Source organism: Mirounga leonina, unplaced genomic scaffold (genome assembly GCF_011800145.1).
Source record: "Mirounga leonina isolate KUSES-001 unplaced genomic scaffold, KU_Mleo_1.0 Mir_173, whole genome shotgun sequence".
NCBI lineage: Eukaryota > Metazoa > Chordata > Mammalia > Carnivora > Phocidae > Mirounga > Mirounga leonina.
This window is the reverse complement of record NW_023270447.1, coordinates 19,697,984-19,720,419: the sequence shown is the minus strand read 5'-3', so window position 1 is coordinate 19,720,419 and position 22,436 is coordinate 19,697,984. Positions and strand designations below refer to the sequence as shown.

General features: G+C 35.7%; 1 protein-coding gene across 7 annotated transcripts in view; it reads left to right on the top strand.

Moving 5' to 3' along the window:
• The window catches only part of ZNF326 (zinc finger protein 326), a 36,466-nt gene extending 14,238 nt beyond the window's left edge, over nucleotides 1-22,228 (top strand). For 6 of the 7 annotated variants that reach the window (XM_035018079.1, XM_035018074.1, XM_035018077.1 and 3 more), the window contains 7 exons: nucleotides 1,614-1,812; nucleotides 3,942-4,053; nucleotides 8,931-9,078; nucleotides 10,738-10,837; nucleotides 13,028-13,158; nucleotides 14,791-14,886; nucleotides 20,253-22,228. In XM_035018079.1, coding sequence (XP_034873970.1) covers nucleotides 1,617-1,812; nucleotides 3,942-4,053; nucleotides 8,931-9,078; nucleotides 10,738-10,837; nucleotides 13,028-13,158; nucleotides 14,791-14,886; nucleotides 20,253-20,624 — 1,155 coding nt within the window. In that variant the 5' untranslated portion in view covers nucleotides 1,614-1,616 and the 3' untranslated portion in view covers nucleotides 20,625-22,228. Of the gene's footprint in view, nucleotides 1-1,613; nucleotides 1,813-3,941; nucleotides 4,054-8,930; nucleotides 9,079-10,737; nucleotides 10,838-13,027; nucleotides 13,159-14,790; nucleotides 14,887-16,272; nucleotides 16,590-20,252 lie in introns of those variants that run through there. The other variant, XM_035018075.1, reaches the window with a different exon arrangement.
• Nucleotides 22,229-22,436: the final 208 nt, after the last annotated feature.

Here is a 22,436-nt window from a genome sequence, read left to right as displayed (position 1 = left end):
ATGACTTATGTTCTTAGGTAACTTGACTGACATGAAATTTTACCTAGTAAGTGTATGTAGATTGTGGAGTTTTGTAGTTTGGTCATATGAAGGATACTGTATTTTTGATTTAATGTAAGAAATGTTTTTTTTTTTTTTCTTTTTTTAAGTCAGTTACTCTTCATATTCTCTTTGCAGAGGAAAGTACTTCTGATAAAAAAAAATGTAGTAGGGCACACGTTTTTAACTGTTCATTAGCCTTTGGTACATGAGTGTAGTTTGTCACTTTTGTGTAGAAATTTTGCATTTATAACAGTTACCCTTTACTTAATGTAAAATGCATTGCACCTTTAATGGATAATTAATGAAGATATTTCTAATGTGACTCTACAAATTACCTGGTAACACTAATCTATTCAAGTCTACTAGGTTAGCTAGGGATTCCTAAGCATAATACATAAATGTAAGCAACTGATATGTTGCTATTCTACCATAATTAGTGACTATAGGTTAATTGAAAATTGTTGGGGTAGTAGGCTTTGGTTTTTGAAGTTGAAAATCAATTCCAGTTTGAAAATTTGAAAAACACTTAACATTTTCCATGCTGTATATTACTTTAGGCAAATGATTTTTTTCTTAATGAAACTTCAAATATTAATTTTGTTTTCACAATAGAAAAACAGGCATTCCTGTACTTTGTGTTCACCATTCTAGTCTGAATGGACTTTTCTTTCTTTCCTCCTGTTAATGAAGTAGATGAACCAACAGGACTTTCTTTTTTAATCTTCACTTGTACAATTCCCATTGGATCCTTCTCTTCAGATTACTCCTCAATCTTTATCTTCTAAAAGTAAGATTAGCAGAATAAATTTCTGTGGACATGTGGCCTCTTGGTGTAGTGGATTTTGTTAATGACAAGAGAAGAGGAAGGGACACAAGAGTCGTTTGGTTGCATGACTCTTCGTCTGTAAACTTTCGCTTCTTGGGCTTCTGGGTCAGAATATGTTTCTCTAGGTAAGAATGTGAATGGAACGTCAGATGTAATTCTTTATCTGAAGTGTGTCCTGGAAGTTGATGCATGGTTATGCTTTAACTCTCCTATTTCATACTAATGTTCCATCTCGCCTTCTCATTCCCTTTTTCAACAGGGAGAAATCCTAAAGGATTTCTGGATCTTTTTTACTTCAGACTTCAGATATGGTCTTCTTTATGCATCTTAGTTTTTAAGCCAGGTTTTAGTGAAATAAAGATGTCTTTTAAGGTCTTTTCATGGGAAAACATCAATTAGGAACTCTGAAGAGGAGTTGTCAGAGAGTTGTACAAGTGGTAATATTCTGACAGGCACATATGTTGTTTATGACCTCAAGTAATTTTGAATGGTACAAATAAAAAAATAAGTAGGAAATATCCATATTTGTTCTACTGGAAATAAAAATACTAATTCACTGGATTTGAGTTCATGTAATAATTCAAAGCTTTTCAATGTGTTTACTCAGAGTGACATGTAAAATTTAGTTACATTCTGGGGAATTTTCAGGTGAAAGTTATTAGATAGATAACACGTAAAGTTTGTGTGAATTCCTACTTTATCTTTGGATACTATGCTAATATTTCTTGATTTCACAAATTTGCAGCATATGAGTGATTTTGGAAGCATTCATAGACCTGGAATTGTTGTTGACTATCAAAACAAACCCACCAATGTGACAGTTGCTGCTGCAAGAGGAATAAAGAGAAAAATGATGCAACCATTTAATAAGCCTGGTGGAACCTTTATCAAGAAACCCAAGCTAGCAAAACCTGTGGAGAAGATGAGCCTCAGCAAATCACCTAGTAAGTAAGAAAACATAATTGCTATGGCTTAAGGTACTTCCAATTTTTTAAAAATTTGGTGCTTTTAGATAATTTTTTCATGTTCATATGACAGACTGCATAGTAATTATAATCGTAGAAATTAGATTTGTGAATCGCCTAGTGTAGTTATTAATTGGTCATGAACATCAAAATTACCCAGAGATACTTTTTAAAAATGCACATGCCCTGGGCCACCTCTCTTCCCTAAATCCTTATTTAGGATGGACTCAGAGCATCTATGTGTTTTAAAAGGCTTCTCACATGATTTTGAGTCAGTTTTGTCTTGGGTGTTATATTTATTGTTGGGAGCAATTGTTGAGGGTATAGTATTGTCCCAATACACAGAATCCCCTTTAGAGGACAAAAGGAAGACATTTTTCATGGTTCCTGATACCAGGAAAGTGTGTGTTTCTTCTGAAAAATTAACTTGTTTTTAATCTTGTGGACATGACAACTCTTAGAGATAGTCACATTTCTAACTTTACATTGTTAAAATCAAGAGCCAATCTGAAAATGAAATTAAGAAAACCATTTCATTCATGCTGGCATCAACAAGACTAGATATTCAGGAATAAATTTAACAAAAGAAGTGTAGAACTTATACCTCAAAAACTGCAAAATGTTGTTGAAAGAAGTTAAAGAAGATCTAAATAAATGGAAAAACTAAGTAAGTGGTTTCATAGACCTGAAGACTTAACATTGTTAAGGTGGTTATACTCCCAAACTGATCTATAGATTTAGTACAATCCCTGTCAGAATTCCACCTGACTTCTTTGCAAAAATTGACAAGTTGATTTTAAAGTTCATAGGGAATTGCAAGGCATCTAAAATAGAGGAAACAATCCTAAAAAGAAAAACAAAATAGAAAGACTCACACTCATGATTTCAAAATTTGCTACAAAGCCAAAGTAATCAAGACCTTGTGGTACTGGCACAAGGACAGACATATAGATCAGCAGAACAGAACTGAGAGTCCAGAAAAAAATTCATAAAACTATGGTCAGCTGGTTTTTAAAATTTTTTTTTAACAATGTAAAGTTGGAAATGTGACTATCTCTAAGAGTTGTCATGTCCACAAGATTAAAAGCAAATTAATTTTCCAGAAGAAACACACCTTTTCCTGGTATCAGGAAGAAACATCTTTTCCTGGTATCAGGAACCATGAAAAATGTCTTCCCTTTGTCCTCTAAAGGGGATTCTGTGTATTGGGATAATACTATATCCTCAACAATAGCTCCCAACAATAAATATAACACCCAAGACAAAACTCAAAATCATGTGAGAAGCCTTTTTTTTTTTTTTTTTAAAGATTTTATTTATTTATTTGACAGAGAGAGACACAGCGAGAGAGGGAACACAAGCAGGGGGAGTGGGAGAGGGAGAAGCAGGCTCCCCACAGAGCAGAGAGCCCGATGCGGGACTCGATCCCAGGACCCTAGGATCATGACCTGAGCTGAAGGCAGTCGCTTAACCAAATGAGCCATCCAGGCGCCTCATGTGAGAAGCCTTTTAAAACATATAGATGTTCTGATTCCATCCTAAATAAGGAGAGGTAGACCAGGGCATGTGCATTTTTAAAGATATGTTTGTTTATTTGAGAGAGTGCAAACTGGGGGGAGGAGTAGAGCGGGGGCAGGGGAGAATCTCAGGCAGACTCCTCGCTTAGCATGGAGCCTGCTGCAGGCTCCATGTCAAAACCCTGAGATACTGACCAAGCCGAAACAAAGAATTGGAGGCTTAACCAACTGAGCCACCCAGGCGCCCCAGGGCATGTGCATTTTTAAAAAGTATCTGGGTAATTTTGATGTTCATGACTGATTAGTACTATACTAGGTGATTCACCGGTTTAACTTCTACAATTATAATTACTGTGTAGTTTGTCATATGAACATGAAAAAATTATCTAAAAGCACTGAATTCATGATGATGGTATTCAAATGAATGGAGTTTCAGAAATACTGGTTAATCTCAAACTCTGATTTTTCTGGTGAGCTCAACTTAGATTGTGGTCAGCAAGTAAACCTTGCATGTCTATTATTTTTGAAGTGGAGACTGAAAAGGGAGAATGGAAAAATGATTTTTAGTTTTGACTTTTGCTGCTATCCTAGCAAAAACTGACCCTAAAAATGAGGAAGAAGAAAAGCGACGAATTGAGGCTCGGCGAGAGAAACAAAGGCGCAGAAGAGAAAAAAACAGTGAGAAATACGGAGATGGATACAGGTTTGTGCTTAGTAGAGTCTGAAAATTGGTCTTATTAAAAACGGTTTCCTAGAAAATGCAAATACATTAATTGGAATATGAAAAAATTCATGAGCGTCAAATGAAAAGGTTTGATCAAAGATTTTTTGGTATTTATGTGCAGTCAGTACTTAGAAAATATAAGAAAAAGGAGTTACATTCATAATGGTAATCCAAAAATAAAAAATACCTGGAAATACAGTATTAAAAAGAAATACATGTCATAACATGAAGAAAACCACAAAGTCTTCTTGAGATTTGAGTACATGGAGACAGTGATATTCTTGGATAGGAAAAGTAAATATTTAGAAATGTAACAGGTTTTGTGAATCTTGATTCCAAAGAAGATTCTGTAAAAGAAGAGTAAATGAGTAGGTACTAGCTTTTCTAGATAATTGAAACATTACAAAGCTATAATAGTCAAAAATATGTGGTACCAGAAAAAGGTTATTAGTATAATAGAATTATTAACTTGTAAAAAATTGTGTTATATGTAAGAATATAATATATAATAAAGAAGAGGTTGCAAACAAAAGGGGACTTGCTTAAAAATGGGGGGAGAGGGATTGCTTGGACAACTGAATAATAAGAGAAATAGTTTAGATCCTCTTATACCAGTGAAGATGAAATCCAGGTGGATTAAAGAACCTACAAAATGGAAAATAACAGGAAACTAAAATAGAATATTTATAAATAATCGCTGCAGAAGTTTTCCCCCCCCAGGCTTAAAAGTTATAGAATAAATTACAAAGGAAATAATGACCACATTATTTTAAATAAAAATTTAAAACTTGAAAGCAAACAGACTTGGAAAATACTATAAACACAAGAAATGATTAATGTCTAAGATAAATATCACCCAACCAGTATTTTTTTTTTTTTGAGAGAGAGAGAGAGAGCTGGGCGGGGCAGAGGCAGACAGAGAATCTTAAGCAGATTCCATGCTCAGCAAGGAACCCGATGTGGGGCTCGATATCATGACCTGAGCTGAAATCAGAGTTGGATACTTAACTGACTGAACCACCCAGGCACCCCTGACCAGTGTTTTTTAAAAAGGAAGAAAACATGATGCTCAATACATGATTGGCTGAAGGAACACCAGCTAGTTAATAATTTTCAGGAAAATGTTGAAACTCACTGTAAGATAAACTGGAAATTTAAATAATAGCATGGCATTTTATTAGTGAGGAGAAAAGAAACATTGATTTACTAACAATGAAACAGTCAAAGCACACTATTATAATTTGTTGGTAACCAAATAATATGGTTATAATTACTGGGAAGCAATTAAGCAGGTTATTTATTTATTTATTTTGAGAGGGAGAGAGGGGAAGGGCAAAGGGAGAAGGAGAGAGAATCTTAAACAGGCTCCACGCCCAGCACTGAGCCCAATGCGGGGTTCCATCTCACAACCCTGAGATCCTGACATGAGCCAAAACAAGAGTTGGAAGCTTAACTGACTGAGCCACACAGGTGGCCCCAATTTAGTAGTTTTTAAAAATGTCTTGAATTTTTTTTATAGTTGGTGATCTCTCGAAGAAAATAATATAAAAGTATAAAAGAGTTTAATCTAAAAAGATGGCCATTACAGCATTGTTTGTAATAGCTCCAAACATGAAATAAATACCAGTGATAGCAAGTGGTCAAGTGTATGTAAGTTTTGATACTTCCGTTTATGGGCTCTTAGGCCATTGTTGAAAATGAAGGTTATAAAGCCTGTAGTAACATGGAGAAAATGCAGGCGAAGTAAAAAAAGTGATATATACAACATGTAAAATACGCATGAAAAAGTCGAAAAGAAAAATTTTTTTAAGGACAGTAATTTTTTTTCCATCATCTTTCTCTTAAATTACTGCTTATCCTAGGAAAATAAAGATTATAAAATTTAAAAAGTAAATTAAGTGTATTTTCTATTCAGAATATAGTTTTGCTCTTTTTTTTTAAGATTTTTATTTGAGATAGAGATCGAGTTAGAGAGAGAGAGAGAGAGAGAGAGAGAGAGAGTGTGTGTGTGTGTGTGTGTGTGTGTGTGCGCGCGCAAGAAGGAGGGAGGGGCAGAGGGAGAAGAAGGCTCTCCTTTGAGCAGGGAGCCTGATACGGGACTCGATCCCAGGAGCCTGGGATCATGACCTGAGCCGAAGGCAGATGCTTAACTGAACAGCCACCCAGGCGCCCCTAGTTTTGCTCTTTAAAAGTTAATTTGTTTTGTGTAGCATGAGGGGAATGAAATATTACACATTAGTGAATTTTCTAGAAGTCTAAAACTTTATGTTAGTTCAGAATATAACATTTTTAAGGCAAGCATCTGCAGAGCTTTCCATGGAGATATTTTTTAAATTGTGTTTTCTTCCATATTAAACAGGATATTCTTTGTTACTACTTGGTTTTAATATATACGTTGATTTTATTCATGTAAAATGTAGTAAAAGAAAATTCACTGGCATCTGAATTCCCAGATTTTTTTGTTTGCTTAGACTGTCTTTGATTTTAGTGAGCTCGGTATTACACTTGGCCCATAAACAGCCTGGGGGTTAGGGGCGCCAACCCTCCACACAGTCACAAATCCATGTCTAACTTTGGATTCCTGCAAAACTGCTAATAGCCACCTGTTGACTAGAAGTCTTACTGATAACATAAACAGTTGATTTAACACATATTTTGTATGTTACATGTATTATATACTCTATTACAATAAAGTAAGCTAGAGAAAAGAAAATATTAAGAAAATCCTAGGGATAGATAAAATACATTTACAGAATTGTGCTGTAGAAAATCTGCACACAAGGAACCTGTGCCTTTCAAACCACTGTTGTTCAGGGGTCAGCTGTACTTGTATAATCTTTGTGTCCAGCTTCAGTAACTTTTTCCTGTGTTCTTTCTGATTTGTTACTCATAATTTGTAAACAATAAGATTAAGTTAATTAAGAATTAACTCATGAAAAGAAGTTCTAGTATTTAAGAGGCAGCTAGATTTGGTCCTTATGAGTATCTCTGCCACTGTTGCTAGAATTCCTTCTTTTGACAGGGGTGGAAACAAATTGAAATGAACTCTGTTTCAGGTGTGTAGGAATCTGGAGATGTTTTACATTATAAAAGATTAATTTTTCTATTTACCCTATGAATACTTCCCCCTTTAAAAATTGTAGCTTTGGATAGGATATATCCATGTTATGTAATATGTGACTTGGAGAAAATGAAAAAACTGAACTTTCATTTAGCTGTTTTCTCCATAACTCTAAATATAAATCTGAGGATATAAGCCAAAGAATGTCAGTTCAATTAAATTGTCATTTTAGGATAAGAACCATTTAAAATAGTCTAAACTTATTTTAATTTATCAGAGCAGTTTTATTTTGAGTTAGGAAGATAAGAGATTGACAGTAAATAACTATTCTTATGATACGTTCTTTTTGGATATTTGAATGCTTTCAATATAATAAAGAAGGGAACCTGAGGGGAAGAGGACAGGGGTGTGAGAGGTATAGACAAACAACAGTATATGGGGAAGAGTGCCAAAAGAGAAGTACAAAGTGTCTTACAGGAGATGACTTCTCAGTAGGAGTGCAGGAAAATCAGGGAAATGGTTGAAGGTGGTATTTCAACTGACTCAGGGAGGGTAGGATTGCAGTAGGAGCTGTTAGGCAGCCCAGGTAGAGGCCATGGCTTGAAGTCAAAGCAAAGAAACAGGGATGTTTCATTGACATTCAGGAAATGGAAAGCTGTGTAGATTGAAAATGAATCTAGTGGGGGTTGAAAAGTGTAATCTAATTTAAATAATGAAGACATACCGTGTGCCAGATACTGTTAACGGTATTTAGTGGTTAAAGCCAAAAAGATACAGGAGAGATTAAAAACCTTCTTAAATGGTAACTAAAAGTGTTTTGACTTTGTTTTTTGAGGCTTAAGTCCGTGAAGCTGGTATTTTGAGCAATGAAGTGCTGTTGCCTCCTTGAGGAAATGACAATTATTAATTGAATTATTACTATGTGCCAGGAACTGTCCTAAGGGCTTTCTATATGTTAATTTTTTTAATCGTCACAGTGCTTCTGTAAGGGTTTTCATCTCATAAAGATCAGAAAACTGAGGCCCAGAGAAGTTAAGTAATTTGCCCAACATCACACAAGAGGACTAGGATATAAACCCAGGAGTAGGCTCTAAATCCTATCCTATAATCTTAACCAGGAAAATAAATAGAATAGTGGTATAAAGAATTAGTTGGAAAATGGAGACTGGAGACAAACCAGTTAAGAAACTGTTGTCATAATTCAAGGAAAAGGAAATAACAAGAATACATAAGGCAGGAATACTTTATGGGAGGAAAAAGGGAAATTCATATTCGAGTGGCTCCTAATCCAGGCTGGTCAGTCATCCTGAAGTGGTCCCTAGAGGGCAGGCTTTTGCTCACCCAAGAGCTCCAGGAGAGTGAATTACGGTTGTCTGGCGTTCCACCTGGCTTTGTTGATACTGCCTTGGTGGATTGCAAGCTAAGAGTGGAACAGAAAATAAAATAAGTAGTGGAACTTTGGAACTTGATATTTTTTGAAGTTTGCTTTGGCTTTCTAACTAGTCTAGGCTTGAAGTGGATAGCTTAGGACTAGATTAAGTAGATCCACTGATTCCATCGTTTGTACCCAGAAGCTCCAGGGTGGGCCAGAAATGCAAAGTGGTATAATAACAGTTTTGTCCAAATAGGTATTTAAATAAATACTGGTTTTTCTGACTTCAGCTAAATTTAGATCAACCATAAAATGGAATAAAGGAAATCATTTATGCTGGTAAAATTAGTTTTATTGGTGTGGTCTTATGAACTCTAAGTAAATAAGGTAGTATTTAAAGAAAAACTTTTTTTTTCTTTATAGAATGGCATTCACATGTTCATTTTGTAAATTCCGAACATTTGAAGAAAAAGATATTGAACTACATCTGGAAAGTTCTTCACACCAGGAAACACTAGATCATATTCAGAAACAAACCAAATTTGATAAAGTAGTTATGGAGTTTTTGCATGTAAGTAGCTGTTTTTAAAATGAGAAGCACTTTATCTGATATCTTAATTTTTTACTTTTTCAGTTTCCCATCTCTCTCCCATTTTAAGTTTCTAAAAATTTAGTTTACTGTTTAAAGAGTTCTTAAAAAAAATTAGCTCAGAATTAGATGTGAATTCCTCTGTAATAGATTTTAGATTTGTAATTTGAGAGATGATTTTATGTTTTTCACATTACTTTGTAGCAGAGGTGTCAGGAAAAGGATTCCTTTAACAACTGTTTATTGATGCAGAATCAGCTATCATTCACTGAGAGTCTACTCTGTACCTTGTGCTGTGCTGGGTACTTTCATTCATTGTTTCATTTGAGCCTCAGCACAACTCCTTTTTATCATGAAAGATCATGCTCAAAGCAGTGTAGTGACTCAGTTAAGTGGCAGTCTGAATTCAGAGCCAGAGAGTGAGTGTCTGTTTGGTGTCCTTTATATTATCAGTGTGTGGTCACCAGTTCAACAGTTTTTCTTGAATGCTTAACAAAAGGTGCTGTGCAGGGACCAAAGACACAGATACCACCCTCTGTGAACTAACGGTAATTGGAAAGAGAACACTCTCGTATATCCACAGATGGCACAGTTAAGTTGAAGGGCCAGGAGTGAGAATGTAGGCAGGGGGGTTTGAAGAAGGGGAGGATAGTTGGGGCCAGGGATGCTTAAGGAGGGGACTAGAGCTAGACTGCTAATTGTACATAAGTTAATTTGGACAAAAGCATGCAATTGTTATGGGATTAGAAATACAATGATCATTCATTCCTCCATATCCTTGCAGAATTGTGTACCTTTATAAACATTTCTTTCTGTAATTTCATTCCTTAACTGGTTCCTAGTTGTCATTTAGGACTTAAGTACTCAACTGCTTTGAGAAGACCTCTTAACTCTCCTTGATTTCTCTTGTTCTTTATGCCTAAAGTACATTTTTTTCTTTTTAAATTTTTATTTAAATTCTAGTTAGTTAACATATAGTGCAATATTGGTTTCAGGAGTAGAATTCAATGATTCATCACTTATATACAACACCCAGTGCTCGTCATGACAAGTGCCCTCTTTAATGCCCATTCCCCCATCTAGCCCATCCCCCACCCACCTCCTTCCATCAACCCTCAGGTTGTTCTCTATTGTTGAGTCTCTTTTGGTTTGTTTCCCTCTCTCTCTCCCCCCACCCCCCTTTTTCTATGTTCATCTGTTTTGTTTCCAAATTTAATTTAATTCCACATATGAGTGAAAGAAATCCCATGGTATTTGCCTTTTCTGACTGGCTTATTTCGCTTAGCATAATACACTCTAGCTCCATCCATGTCATGGCAAATGGCACAATTTCCTTTTTTTTGATGGCTGAGTAATATTCCACTGTGTTTATCCATTCATCAGTCAGTGGACATTTGGTCTCTTTCCATAGGTTGGCTATTGTTGATATAAAATACATTTTGAAAGCAAATACTTTTTATAAGTGTCTTAGTAATTTCTTTGTATTTTATGATAGTCTTTTTCAACTGAATTGTAAGCTCCTTGAGAACAGATATTAGTTCTTCTGTAACAGAGGTTATCTTCCATAGGCTGAGTTTGCTGCTAAGCGTATTCTAAGTGCTCACTGAGAACTTTTTGGCTTTCTTCCTATTTGTTTTATAGGAATGTATGGTGAATAAATTCAAGAAAACATCTATTCGTAAGCAGCAGACAAATAATCAAACAGAAGTAGTTAAAATAATTGAAAAAGATGTTATGGAAGGTAAGTATTTAAACAAATTATTTTGGAAGTTTACATTTTTTTTTTATATACCATACCCTATTTCAGTGTAAATGATGCCTTCTAGAGTGATTGAGTTCATAGTCAAATGTGGTAGCCGTGAGTAGGTTATTAGAAATGAACTCCTTTGACTTCCTCTTCTCATGCTTATAAGTTATCACTATCTACCGTTATGTCTCTCACTTGTTACAAGAAAAACCAGCTTTTCCTCTAGATGGAAGTGAATTCTTCCATCTTTCTTCTGTCTTATTCCTTCTCATCTCTTTAAGGACTTCTGCTCAAATAGTGAACTCTTCTGTTTTTTAGTCTTTCTTTTTTGATTCTGTTTCTGAAGCCTACGCTTTCATCTTTAAAAAAGAAAAAAACTCTCCAAAGAAACAAAGGAAAAGAAAAGAAAAACAGACACTAGTTTCCCTAACTAATTAACTTGCTTTTCTCCTTGAACAACCATGCTTCTTTAAGCATAGTCCACACTGATCTATTTATTCACTGCCCATTACTACTTTTCCACAGTAGAACACTTTCTGCTACCAGTGGTCTCCTGAAACTGCTCTGATGGAGATTTCTTTTTCTTTTTTTTTTTTTTTTAAAGATTTTATTTATTTATTTGAGAGAGCGAGAATGAGAGAGAGTACATGAGAGGGGGGAGGGTCAGAGGGAGAAGCAGGCTCCTCGCCGAGCAGGGAGCCCGATGCGGGACTCGATCCCGGAACTCCAGGATCATGACCTGAGCCAAAGGCAGTCGCTCAACCAACTGAGCCACCCAGGCGCCCTGATGGAGATTTCTGACACCAGCTTCAGCAGGTTCTTCTGAATCATTATCTTACTTCTGCAGCATTTTTTACTCTTCTTTGTGAATCTGCTTCCTCCCCTGGATTCTGTGGTATATCACTGTCCTGATGATCTTTATTACCTTGCTGTTGTTTATTTGTGCTTTTCTTTCTCCATGAGGGTTTTACAAGTTGGTATTTCCCGCTGCTCTTCCTTAGTTCCATGATCTTCTCTTTTTTATTCCTTCCTCATGATTTGATTTGCAGAGATAGTAAACTAACGCCTATATGTTGATTACTTGTACATTTATATCCCTAGCACAGATCTCTCCTCTGAACCCTAGTCTCGAACATCCAACTGCCCACTGCCTTCTCTCTTTAGCAGTCTCACAAAATCCGTGTATCAAAAAAATTTGTATACTCTTTGAGCATCCTCCACCCCATACGGAAAAATAACAAAAACCCTGTTGATCTGTCTCTTATCTACCTTGGAAGGTGGCCCCATGATCAAAGCCTTCTAGAAGTATGAAGTTAGCCCTAAGTAATTTTATTTTACTATATCTGTAACATTGTATCTTATCACTTCTGTCTTTTAAATATCTTTCAGGTCTGCTTCTTTACCTCCTTAAATATTACATTTGTTCAAATCTCTATCTGTTCTCTTGGCAATTATTATTTTCTTAACTAGTTTCCATACTTCCAGTCTGTGTTATCTCTAATTCTACTGCATGACTTTTATTAATAATTTAAGAATTTTAGCTGGTTCTCCATCCTCTCCAGGATAAATTTCAAATTCCTATGCCTGGCATGCAAAGATTTCCATGGTATTGGCCCTGGTCTTTTTTCTCTTTTGTCCTTTCTTTATTCTTAGCGCCCCAGCCATACTGAATTACTTGCAATTCCCATAAAGTGCCATTTTCTCTCACACCTTTCCCTTGCATATATTTACATCTTTACCTATAATAAATCTTGATCACAGTTTTCAGGATCCAACATGTATTTTGTTTCTTGTCAATCCAATCTTGACATCTTTTTTCCTATCCCTGCCCACCCACATTTATTATGGAAATTCTTTTCTTACTAAAAAATCAACATTTGTCTTCTTTTATGTTATATTTTTAGGGGATGGACTTCTAGGCCTCAGAACATGATTGTATAACATGATTAGGAAATATAATGTAATTATACTTTCTAATTTTATCTGTTATCCATATTTTAAACTATATGTGTAGATTTATGAGATGTGGTAGAAAAACTTAACATAACCTACATACTTCGATCCTTTTTTGGGAAGAAGGGGTTATAAATAACCATGGAAACAAAATAATAAAAACTTGTTTTGTCAGAAATAAGAATATGTAAATCATTACTTTTCTTATTAATAACTGGCTTTCTTTTGTAGGTGTTACTGCAGATGATCACATGATGAAAGTAGAGACTGTTCACTGCAGTGCGTGCAGTGTGTATATCCCTGCTTTACATAGCTCTGTGCAGCAGCACCTAAAATCTCCTGATCATATCAAAGGGAAGCAGGTAAGTTTTGATCTGTCTTAATTAAGTCATTGAATTATTCATCAGTCCTTTATTGTCCTTTAAAGACCATTGTTTCACACCCAACCTGCTTCCATACAGCCTATTAATCTGTGTAAAAAACTATAAAGATTACCTAGAGGGGCAGTGTAGCATAGTAGTTAAGCATGGTGGTTAAGGTTGGGCTCTGGAGCAAGAATTCCTGGGTTTGAATTCTGGTTCAGTATATAACATGTGGTAAGCAAGGAAATTAACTTTTCTTTGTCTAAGTTTCCTTACCTGTAAAATAGAGATGGATAATCATTCTACTCTTGCATAACTGTTTAAAGATAAAGTTAAAGTATAAACAACACTTAAAATGGTGCCTGACTAGTATAAGCCTTACGTAGTGTAAGCTTACATAGTGTAAGCCTTCAGGAAATCATAGCTGTTGAATTGTTCTTTTCATGAACACTTTTTTAAGTTTGTACAAAATAGTTTTATGAGGAGAGAGAGTGTGTGTATGTGTGTTTTAGATCAAAAAAGAAAGATTTGATTATAGCATAAGTTTTTCTGATGGCTGGGAAAAATAAACTACTATTATCAGTTATTATCTATTGTTATATTTCTGAGTAGAATTTACTCAGAAATTCTAGGAAAAATGTACTGTTTTCTTTTTGATTGGCATATTTCTGCATTTGTATTGGTTGATTTTATTTAGTCCAGTTTATTTAAAATAAGAAGTGTTTATATTGTGGGAAACTAGCTCGTTTGAGAAGCAAATTTAAAAATTCAAATAATAAAGACTTAAGTTTTATTTATTTTTTTAAGATTTATTTAGAGAGCGAGAGAATGCGTGCACATGTGCATGCATGTGCACAAGCGAGCGGGGCGGGTGAGGGCCAGGGGGAAGAGGATCCTGAAGCAAACTCTCCACTGAGTGTGGAGCCCAACCCTGGGCTCAATCCCAGGACCCCAAGATCATGACCTCAGCTGAAATCAAGAGTCGGCTACTTAACAGACTGAGCCACCCAGGTGCCCCCAAAGACTTAAGTTTTAAATAGAACATACCTGAGTCTTAAATTCATATTTTGTATTGATGTGATTCTCAATTAACTCAGACTTTGTTAGCCACTTTGAGCACATATAATCTTTTAAAAATCTTTGTACTTTCTCTTCTCTTTTGATATCCCCTTGACACCTTTTTGGCAACTAGACATTCCATATTATTATCTTTCCTCCTTTATATAATATAGTCTTACGCTAACTACAGTCCAGAGGAAGACTAATTACTCTAGCAGTATGAAAAATTATTCTTTCTTTTTTGATAGCATGAAAATTAGTAGTTGGAAGAGTTGGGGCAGGGGGACGTGCACGTGGAATAGGAAGAAGAGAAAGCAGCTATCTAGTAGATCTAGGTGTATCATATTTGGTGACTGAGTGTTTTTTAATGAGTCTGATTGGCTTACTGAATCATTGTTTTAATCCATGGATGATTTAGATTGTATCACAATAGCTGTTGTTGCTTTATAACTTAATATGCCAGAAAGTAAATCATTTAAATCCTAAGAATTTGAGCATACAATGTTGTTTTAATTATAGAAATATTTTCATGGTATGGTTTTCAAGTATCTCAGTGTGTTCTATTTTTCATAGGCTTATAAGGAGCAAATAAAAAGAGAAAGTGTCTTGACTGCAACAAGCATTTTAAATAATCCAATAGTGAAGGCACGATATGAACGTTTTGTTAAGGTAAGATTTTACGGCAAAACCTTTTTAGGTTATATCGTAGTATCTTTATAATTGAATGGTGACATAGTAACTACGATGTCTAAATATAGTGCAACATTAGGAAGAATTTTACTTAATATCTTGCATATAGGTAAAACATCCTTTTTCCTAATTGTTGGGATTTTTTGGGTGAGGGAACAATAAGCCATTCTTCTCTTATCCCTTTCTCACTCTGGATCATTTGAGAGATATGCAGGAGTCTGATAGAAGATCAAAATGTCACCTTTATTCTTGATTTTTATTTATTTTTTATTTTATTTTATTGAAGATTTTATTTATTTATTTATTTGAGATAGCAAGAGAGAGAGCATGAGCAGGGGGCAGATGGAGAGGGAGAAGCAGATTCCATGCTGAGCAGGGAGCCCAACACGGGCCCCCATCTCAGGACCCCAGGGTTATGACCTGAGCAGAAGGCAGATGCTTAACTGACTGAGCCACCCAGGTACCCCTATTCTTGATTTTTAAAGAAAGGACAGCTTGGGGATATGTCTTACGTGTGTAGTTACTGTGGACCTTTTCTATTTCACTTCTAAGTTAGATAAACTTACCTCTCCTCAGCCTCTGTTACTGGTTCAGCTAGACAGCAGTAGGCTTCCCCTAGTTTACCACATGGCCTGGCCTACAATAGACTAGAATGCACCCTGTCTGTTGCTAGGAAGACCCAAAAGAGGGGACCAAGAAAGGACTAAGTTTTACATGCCCAGTTTCTTCTTCGAAGCATATTAATTGGTTAAGTTGTTCTTCCTTGGATAAAAGTTGGAGGGAAAGTGGGAAGTCAGATATGCTGCTTCAGAAAAAGCTCCCTCATGGAATCAGGAGGCCAGGAGGAGGTTTGTGCTGAATGTTAGTAAATGCAGATGTGAATAATTAGGTACCCCTGGCACACTGCTTCTTAGGATTTTTAGCCATATGCTCTTGTGGTAATCCTTCTTTACATAAAATTCTTTACATATTATGTATACTTATTGTACAAATAAGAATTTACTATTATTCAGGAAATTAACAGAAATACATTTTAGAGGTTAGCTTTTGAGTCTTTGTAAAATAATACCTCATTTAAAATCATCCTACACTGAAGATAGCTGTTATGTTGAAAATTTGTAAGTCTATTATTTACATTTGTAACTAAATCTTGATTTTATGGATTAGAGAAGTTTGTTTATTTTGGCTATTGTAGTGATTAACAGGTACTTTGTGAAGAAGCCTGATTGACCATTAACTTACACCTCAACCAAGTGACTTACAAGCTGAATAAATCTCAATTCTTTCATCTTGTTCCTGAGGGTCCTATTTTCTGATTTGTCATATTTGTCACTTTTACTACATTCTTGGCACCATTTTTAAAAGGTGAATGCAGAAATTGTAACAGTAATGCAGTCCAACAACAACAACAAAAAAATAGTGACTGCAGCCCTAATTGAAATTCAATTTTTGGGGAGATATGGCATCAAAAAGGTAAGAGCTAATTGCTAAATGAGGAAAAATTAGATTTTTATCCTTGCTATATCACAAACTTTTGAGAAGTTAATAATGGTTTCTATTGATGTATGAAAGTAATAATGAGAGAAGAATACAGATGTGAGTTTCTGTGTAGACTTTTCAAGCTACACTTGAGAGTCACTTCATGGAATGAGAGACATCACTGGTGGGAGTGTCTTTCTCATGTGCATATTGTGGAGAAAGTGCCTGAACTGAGGAGAACTCTTCTAGAATTTTTTTACTATGAATGTGATCCATGGACCAGCAATATTGGCATCTCCTGGGAGTTCATTAGAAATGCAGTTTCATTTGAACAAGATCCCAGCTGATTCATAGACATGTTAAAATTCAAGAAGCACTGGTGTCACATTACTCAGTGATGTCCCTTTGTTCAGCTTTCCTATCTGCTCTGTTCCCTGCTGTTATTCCCCAGAACATCCTCTGCCCATGGTCAGCACTGTTCATCACTTAAAACTCTTTAACCTTTAAGTGCTCTCAGTCTGACAAAATATCTTTTTAAATCTTTGTCCCATGAAAATAATCAATTCATCAATTTCCCCTAATTCTCCAACTGTATCACCTTGTTCTACCTTCACGCTCTGGCCTGGATACTCATGGTCAGTCCTTATAACAATGCAGTGCTGCCATTCTAAAATTCCTCACTTACTTGTTCTGCCACTTAGCAGTTCCCAGCACTATGCCATGATTAGCTTTTTTTTTTTTTTTTTTTTTAAGATTTTATTTATTTGAGGCAAGAGAGAGAGAGGGATTGAGAGCACAAGCAGTGGGGGAGAGGCAGAAAGAGAAGCAGACTCCCCACCGAGCAGGGAGCCCGATGCTGGAGCTTGATCCCAGGACCTGGAGATCATGACCTGAGCCGAAGGCAGACACTTAACAAAGATAAGGGTGGCGAAGGTGCCACCCAGGTGCCCGTCTGGTTAGCTTTATTAACTATCTTGCTATAGATGTCATGGAATTGTACCAATACTGTGTTTGCTAGATTTTCACTGCAGTTCACAGTAATTTTGCCTATTACCATTCAATGTAATGTGCTTCCTACAGTGACTGTTTCAAAGCTTTTCCACTCTTACCGTATCTAGATTTCATCCTTACTCTCTTTACTTCCCATGTTCTTATCACTTCTCTTGCTTTAGGGAGATTGAGACCATTAGATGTGAACTGTAAGTTTTTTCCTTCCTGTATTAGATTTATGTACCTTACTCTCACCTTTATTGTTACCTGTGAAGAAAGATACCCCCTTTTTGCCCTTCACCTGTATTCTTGTTTTCATCAGTTTTCTAACTCTCCTTGCTTGTATCTTACTTGTTCCCTGTTTATTATTTTATTCTTCTACAAACAGACATGCTTATAAGTTCCCTAAACTAAAAATGACTTGACTTTTCCTACTCTGCCCCTTCCAATCTTATCTTTTCTCTTATCACCATACTTAGAAAGGTAGTTTACCTTGCATTGTGCTCTGTACTTCAGCTCTTTAACTTGGTAGTTCTCAATTGGAGACATGTAATTAGAATTCCTTGTGAAGCTGAAATCAGACAAAAAGCTGCCTAGGCCCTCTTTAAGACCTTCTGAATTAGAGTTTCCCAAACTTCTCATTAATATCTCGTGAAATGCTTCTTCTTCTTTTTTTTTTTTTTAAAGATCCCATTTATTTATTTGAGAGAGAGAGAATGAGAGAGAGCAAGCACATGAGAGGGGGGAGGGTCAGAGGGAGAAGCAGACTCCCTGCCGAGCAGGGAGCCCGATGTGGACTCGATCCCGGGACTCCAGGATCGTGACCTGAGCCGAAGGCAGTCGCTTAACCAACTGAGCCACCCAGGCGCCCCTCGTGAAATGCTTCTTAAGTATGCAGGTTACCAGGTCTCTCCCCTGGAAAATTTTCATTCAGGAGGTTTGAAATTGATTCAGGAACTTTTGTTTTTAGCAAGAGCTCTAGTACTTGACTAAATTAAAGTCTCAGAGTGTGGGACTTGGGCCTGTGGGTTTTGAGAGCTTAGAGGAAATTACGAAGATTCATTCTTGGGCAGTCATTGCTGTCCAGCTTACACTTACGTCATACTTTTGGAACTGCTCTAAGATAACTGGTGACTTAATTTTCAAATAAATTTTTTTAACATTTTTTATTTACTATTTTAAACATGTGAAAGTTAAGGGGATAGTGTAACAAATCCCCCAAGTACCCTCACTCAACTTTAATAATTATCAACACTAGTGACCTTTTTCAGTTCTTTTCTAGTATTACCTCTTTGCATCATTTGATACTGTTAATATGTCACTTATTCTTGAAACTTTGTTTTGCCAGATAATAGTTTACTGTCCTGGGTTTCCTCCTGCACTGAGTATTTTTTTCTTTTTTTCCTAACTTCTGTCCCTATGTATAGGCATTTTCAGTGGCTTTTTATCATCAGCCCTTTTATTCTGCTTACTTCCCTGGCCCTTTTATTCTACTTATTTCCTTGGCCTCACTATTCACTCTGTGCAAACAATTCACAAATCTCAATGTCTTTACTTTGAACTCTCTTCTCTTTTGAGTTGTGAATTTAAAGCTGCCTCTTAGACATTTAGACATCTTTTTTTTTTTTTTTTTAAAGATTTTATTTATTTGACAGTGAGAGATACAGCGAGAGAGGGAACACAAGCAGGGGGAGTGGGAGAGGGAGAAGCAGGCACCCCGCGGAGCAGGGAGCCCGATGCAGGGCTCAATCCCAGGACCCCGGGATCATGACCTGAGCCGAAGGCAGACGCTTAACGACTGAGCCACCCAGGCGCCCCGACATTTAGACATCTTAAATTCTAATTATATATAGCATACATCTGCTTCTTCCACTTTTGCCATCCTAATTTACATATTCTGTTAATGGTGCCGCTACATCTTTTACACTCCTTTCCTGGATTAGTAGAGTAACCGCTTCACTAGTATTTCTTCTCTTATGACTTCAGTTCATCCTGTTCATTCCTACCGATGGGTCTTGAAGTATAGCACCAGGCTTAACTTTGCTGTTTAATAACCTTCATTGCCTCTTCATTTCTTACTATATTAATACAGCCTTCTGATATGGTCTAGTTTATGAGACTTAATCCAGACACATAATTCAAGTATTTATATAAATTAAAATAATAAAGTTGTATCTGTGAATGTTAGTGAATTACGGATTTTTTTTTTTTTTTTAAGATTTTATTTATTTATTTGAGAGAGAGACAGCACGAGCAGGGGCAGAGGCAGCGGGAGAGGGAGAAGCACACTCCCTGCTGATCAGGGAGCCTGATGCAGGGCTCGATCCCAGCACCCCAAGATTATGACCTGAGCCAAAGGCAGACGCTTAACTGACTGAGTCACCCAGGCACCCGTAGTGAACTAAAGATTTATCTACTTTTTTAAAGTAAAAGTAAGGTGTATCTAATAGGTACCTGATTTTCATTCATTTGAATTTTAAAAAAGACTTGATTTTCATTTGAGTGTTTTAAAGAGATCCTACCACGGTAGTACCTTGAGTCCTGGTGTAATTTAGTAGAACATAAATCTTTGCTTTATCTACTTAATTTCTACCAAAACCCATATTTGCTTTTGTCATATACATATGATTTTAGAAATTCAGTTAGGAAAATGCAGCCTTTAAGCATTCCAGTTTATGGGATATAAAGTAGTGACTTTAGTAATTTATATACCCCCATTGGTATGAAATAGGTACTGAACAATTATTTAGTGAATTTGTCATGAGTTAAAAAGCTTCAAATTATATTTATTTTTAATGTTATAGCAAATAAAAATTTCACTGATAACAAAAATGAATGTACTGATTTTAAAAGCTATTTTTCCTCATGCTTTTTAGGGTGAGAATCCTTTTGAAATTCAAGATCATTCTCAAGATCAACAAATAGAAGGAGATGAGGAAGAGGAAGAAAAGATTGATGAACCTATTGAAGAAGAGGAGGAGGAGGAAGAGGAAGAAGAGGAGGAAGTGGGGGAAGTAGAGGAAGTAGAAGAAGTGGAGGAAGCAGAGGAAGTGGGAGAAGGAGGAGGAGTAGAGGGAGTAGGAGACACAGAGGAAGCAGGGGACATAGAGGCAGTGGGGGAAGGAGAGGCAGCGGGGGAAGGAGAGGCAGCGGGGGAAGGAGAGGCAGTGGGAGAAGGAGAGGCAGTAGAGGAAGAAGCAAAGGAAGAGCCTGTTGACTTCCCTGTTGACCAACCTGAAGAAAATTAAATATAAGGTATTAGTCAGATTTAAAAGAAGCTTTAAATTTCTCTCCTAATATGGAAAAGGGTAAGAATTTTAATAGTTTAAAATATGAGAATTAACACCCATGTTGCATGCATTCCACACATTCAGATTTGTTTTATATAATTTCTAAATGTTTGGCATTTGTTTAATAAAATAAAGGTAAGACTATTTTAGTTTAGTTTTTATAGCTACCAAACTTAGATTAGATAAATTGTTTGTATAATTTTTAAGCTTAATTTTTATTACTTTATTGGTGTTAAGGATAACAGATGTGTATTGTTAGTATATTTACTCTAATCATTTGAACTTAAATGCTGCTGTTGGGAGTATATATTCAAGTGTGCGTTAATGTTTTGAATACTTACCCTGGAAGAGATAAATTGGGCAAGTATTTTGTGCTCTGACTGTGTATTTTTTTACGGCATTGGACATTGAATAGTAATTTGCGTTAAGATACGCTTAAAGGCTTTTTGTGACCATGTTTCCCTTTGTAGCAATAAAATGATTTTTACAAAAACTCTTTCCCTGGATTAGCAATTTTAAATGAAACAGAATTCATTAATTAAATGAGTATTTAAAATGAGATTTTTGCCTTAATGTAGGAATTTAGCTCACAGATATATCAAGATGATTGAGAAGAGTTGAATTAAAGAAAAAATTTACTTCAATCATTTTTTAAAAGTACTACTAAAATATTTTTTAACATATTTCAAGTTGAGGTCAGTCTATAACTGACTTGTTTATACTTGTTTCAGTTCCTTCCTTTTCTTTATGCCTATGTCAGTTCTTGAAATCTTCTTGAAAATACATTTGGATACAAATAATTTTTTATAGTTGTGTTTGTTCTTTTGTCATCTCTGTTTTTAGCTGAAGAACCAAGAAACAATCACTTTTCTAAAAAAGTATTTCTCTCTCGAATTTTTTTTTTTTTAACTTCTGTAGTTTATAGGCTTACATACTGAAAAAGAGAAGATGAGATTGACAGTCTATTTTCAAATGACCGTCTGTGTCACTGAAAAGTAGTGCTCTTATTTCTTTGAATCTTCACTCTGGCCTCTTTTGAGAGAGGGACTCTCAGTGAAATAAACTAGCTTCCCAAAATTTTGAGGCATTGAATGGATGAGTATACGTACGGGAATATTAAGTAATTTTAAAGCATTAAGTACATGAATGTATAGGCATTTGTAGCATTTCACGGGTAATTTCTCTTTTTGCATACAACAGAGCTTTTAAAAATACATTTTTGGGGGCCAATATGGGTTCATTGTTTTGGGCTAATTTGCTTATCTTTAAGCTTTAAGTCCTTTGTATCCACTTATAGGAATTTAGAGCCAAATAAGAGGTTAGTTGAAGACTGGAGAAATTTGGATCCTAGATAAGAGTCTGTATTTACTTAAATAGGCTTCAGAAAGCCTTTGTGCTCAGGAGTTAAAATTTTAAGGATAATAGGACTTGATCAGCGGTCTTGATTCTCACTTACTTATTTAGTTTCTCCTTTATTTGAAAACATTTATGTAGGGGTAAGGTAAAAGGAGAACAGATCCCTTTGGATTATAATTAGTGGGTTCTTTTGGTACTAAGTAGGGTGTTTTTTAAAAAAAAATGTCCCTAGTAATTTGAGATTTGAAACTTTTGGAAAGAATCCTGTAACAAGAATCTGTAGAACAACTTCTAAGTAAGCATTTTATTTATTTATTTGATTTTTAAAAAGATTTTAAGTAATCTCTATACCCAGCATGGGGCTCGAACTCAAAACCCCAAGATCAAGAGTCTGACACTTCACTGAGTGAGCCA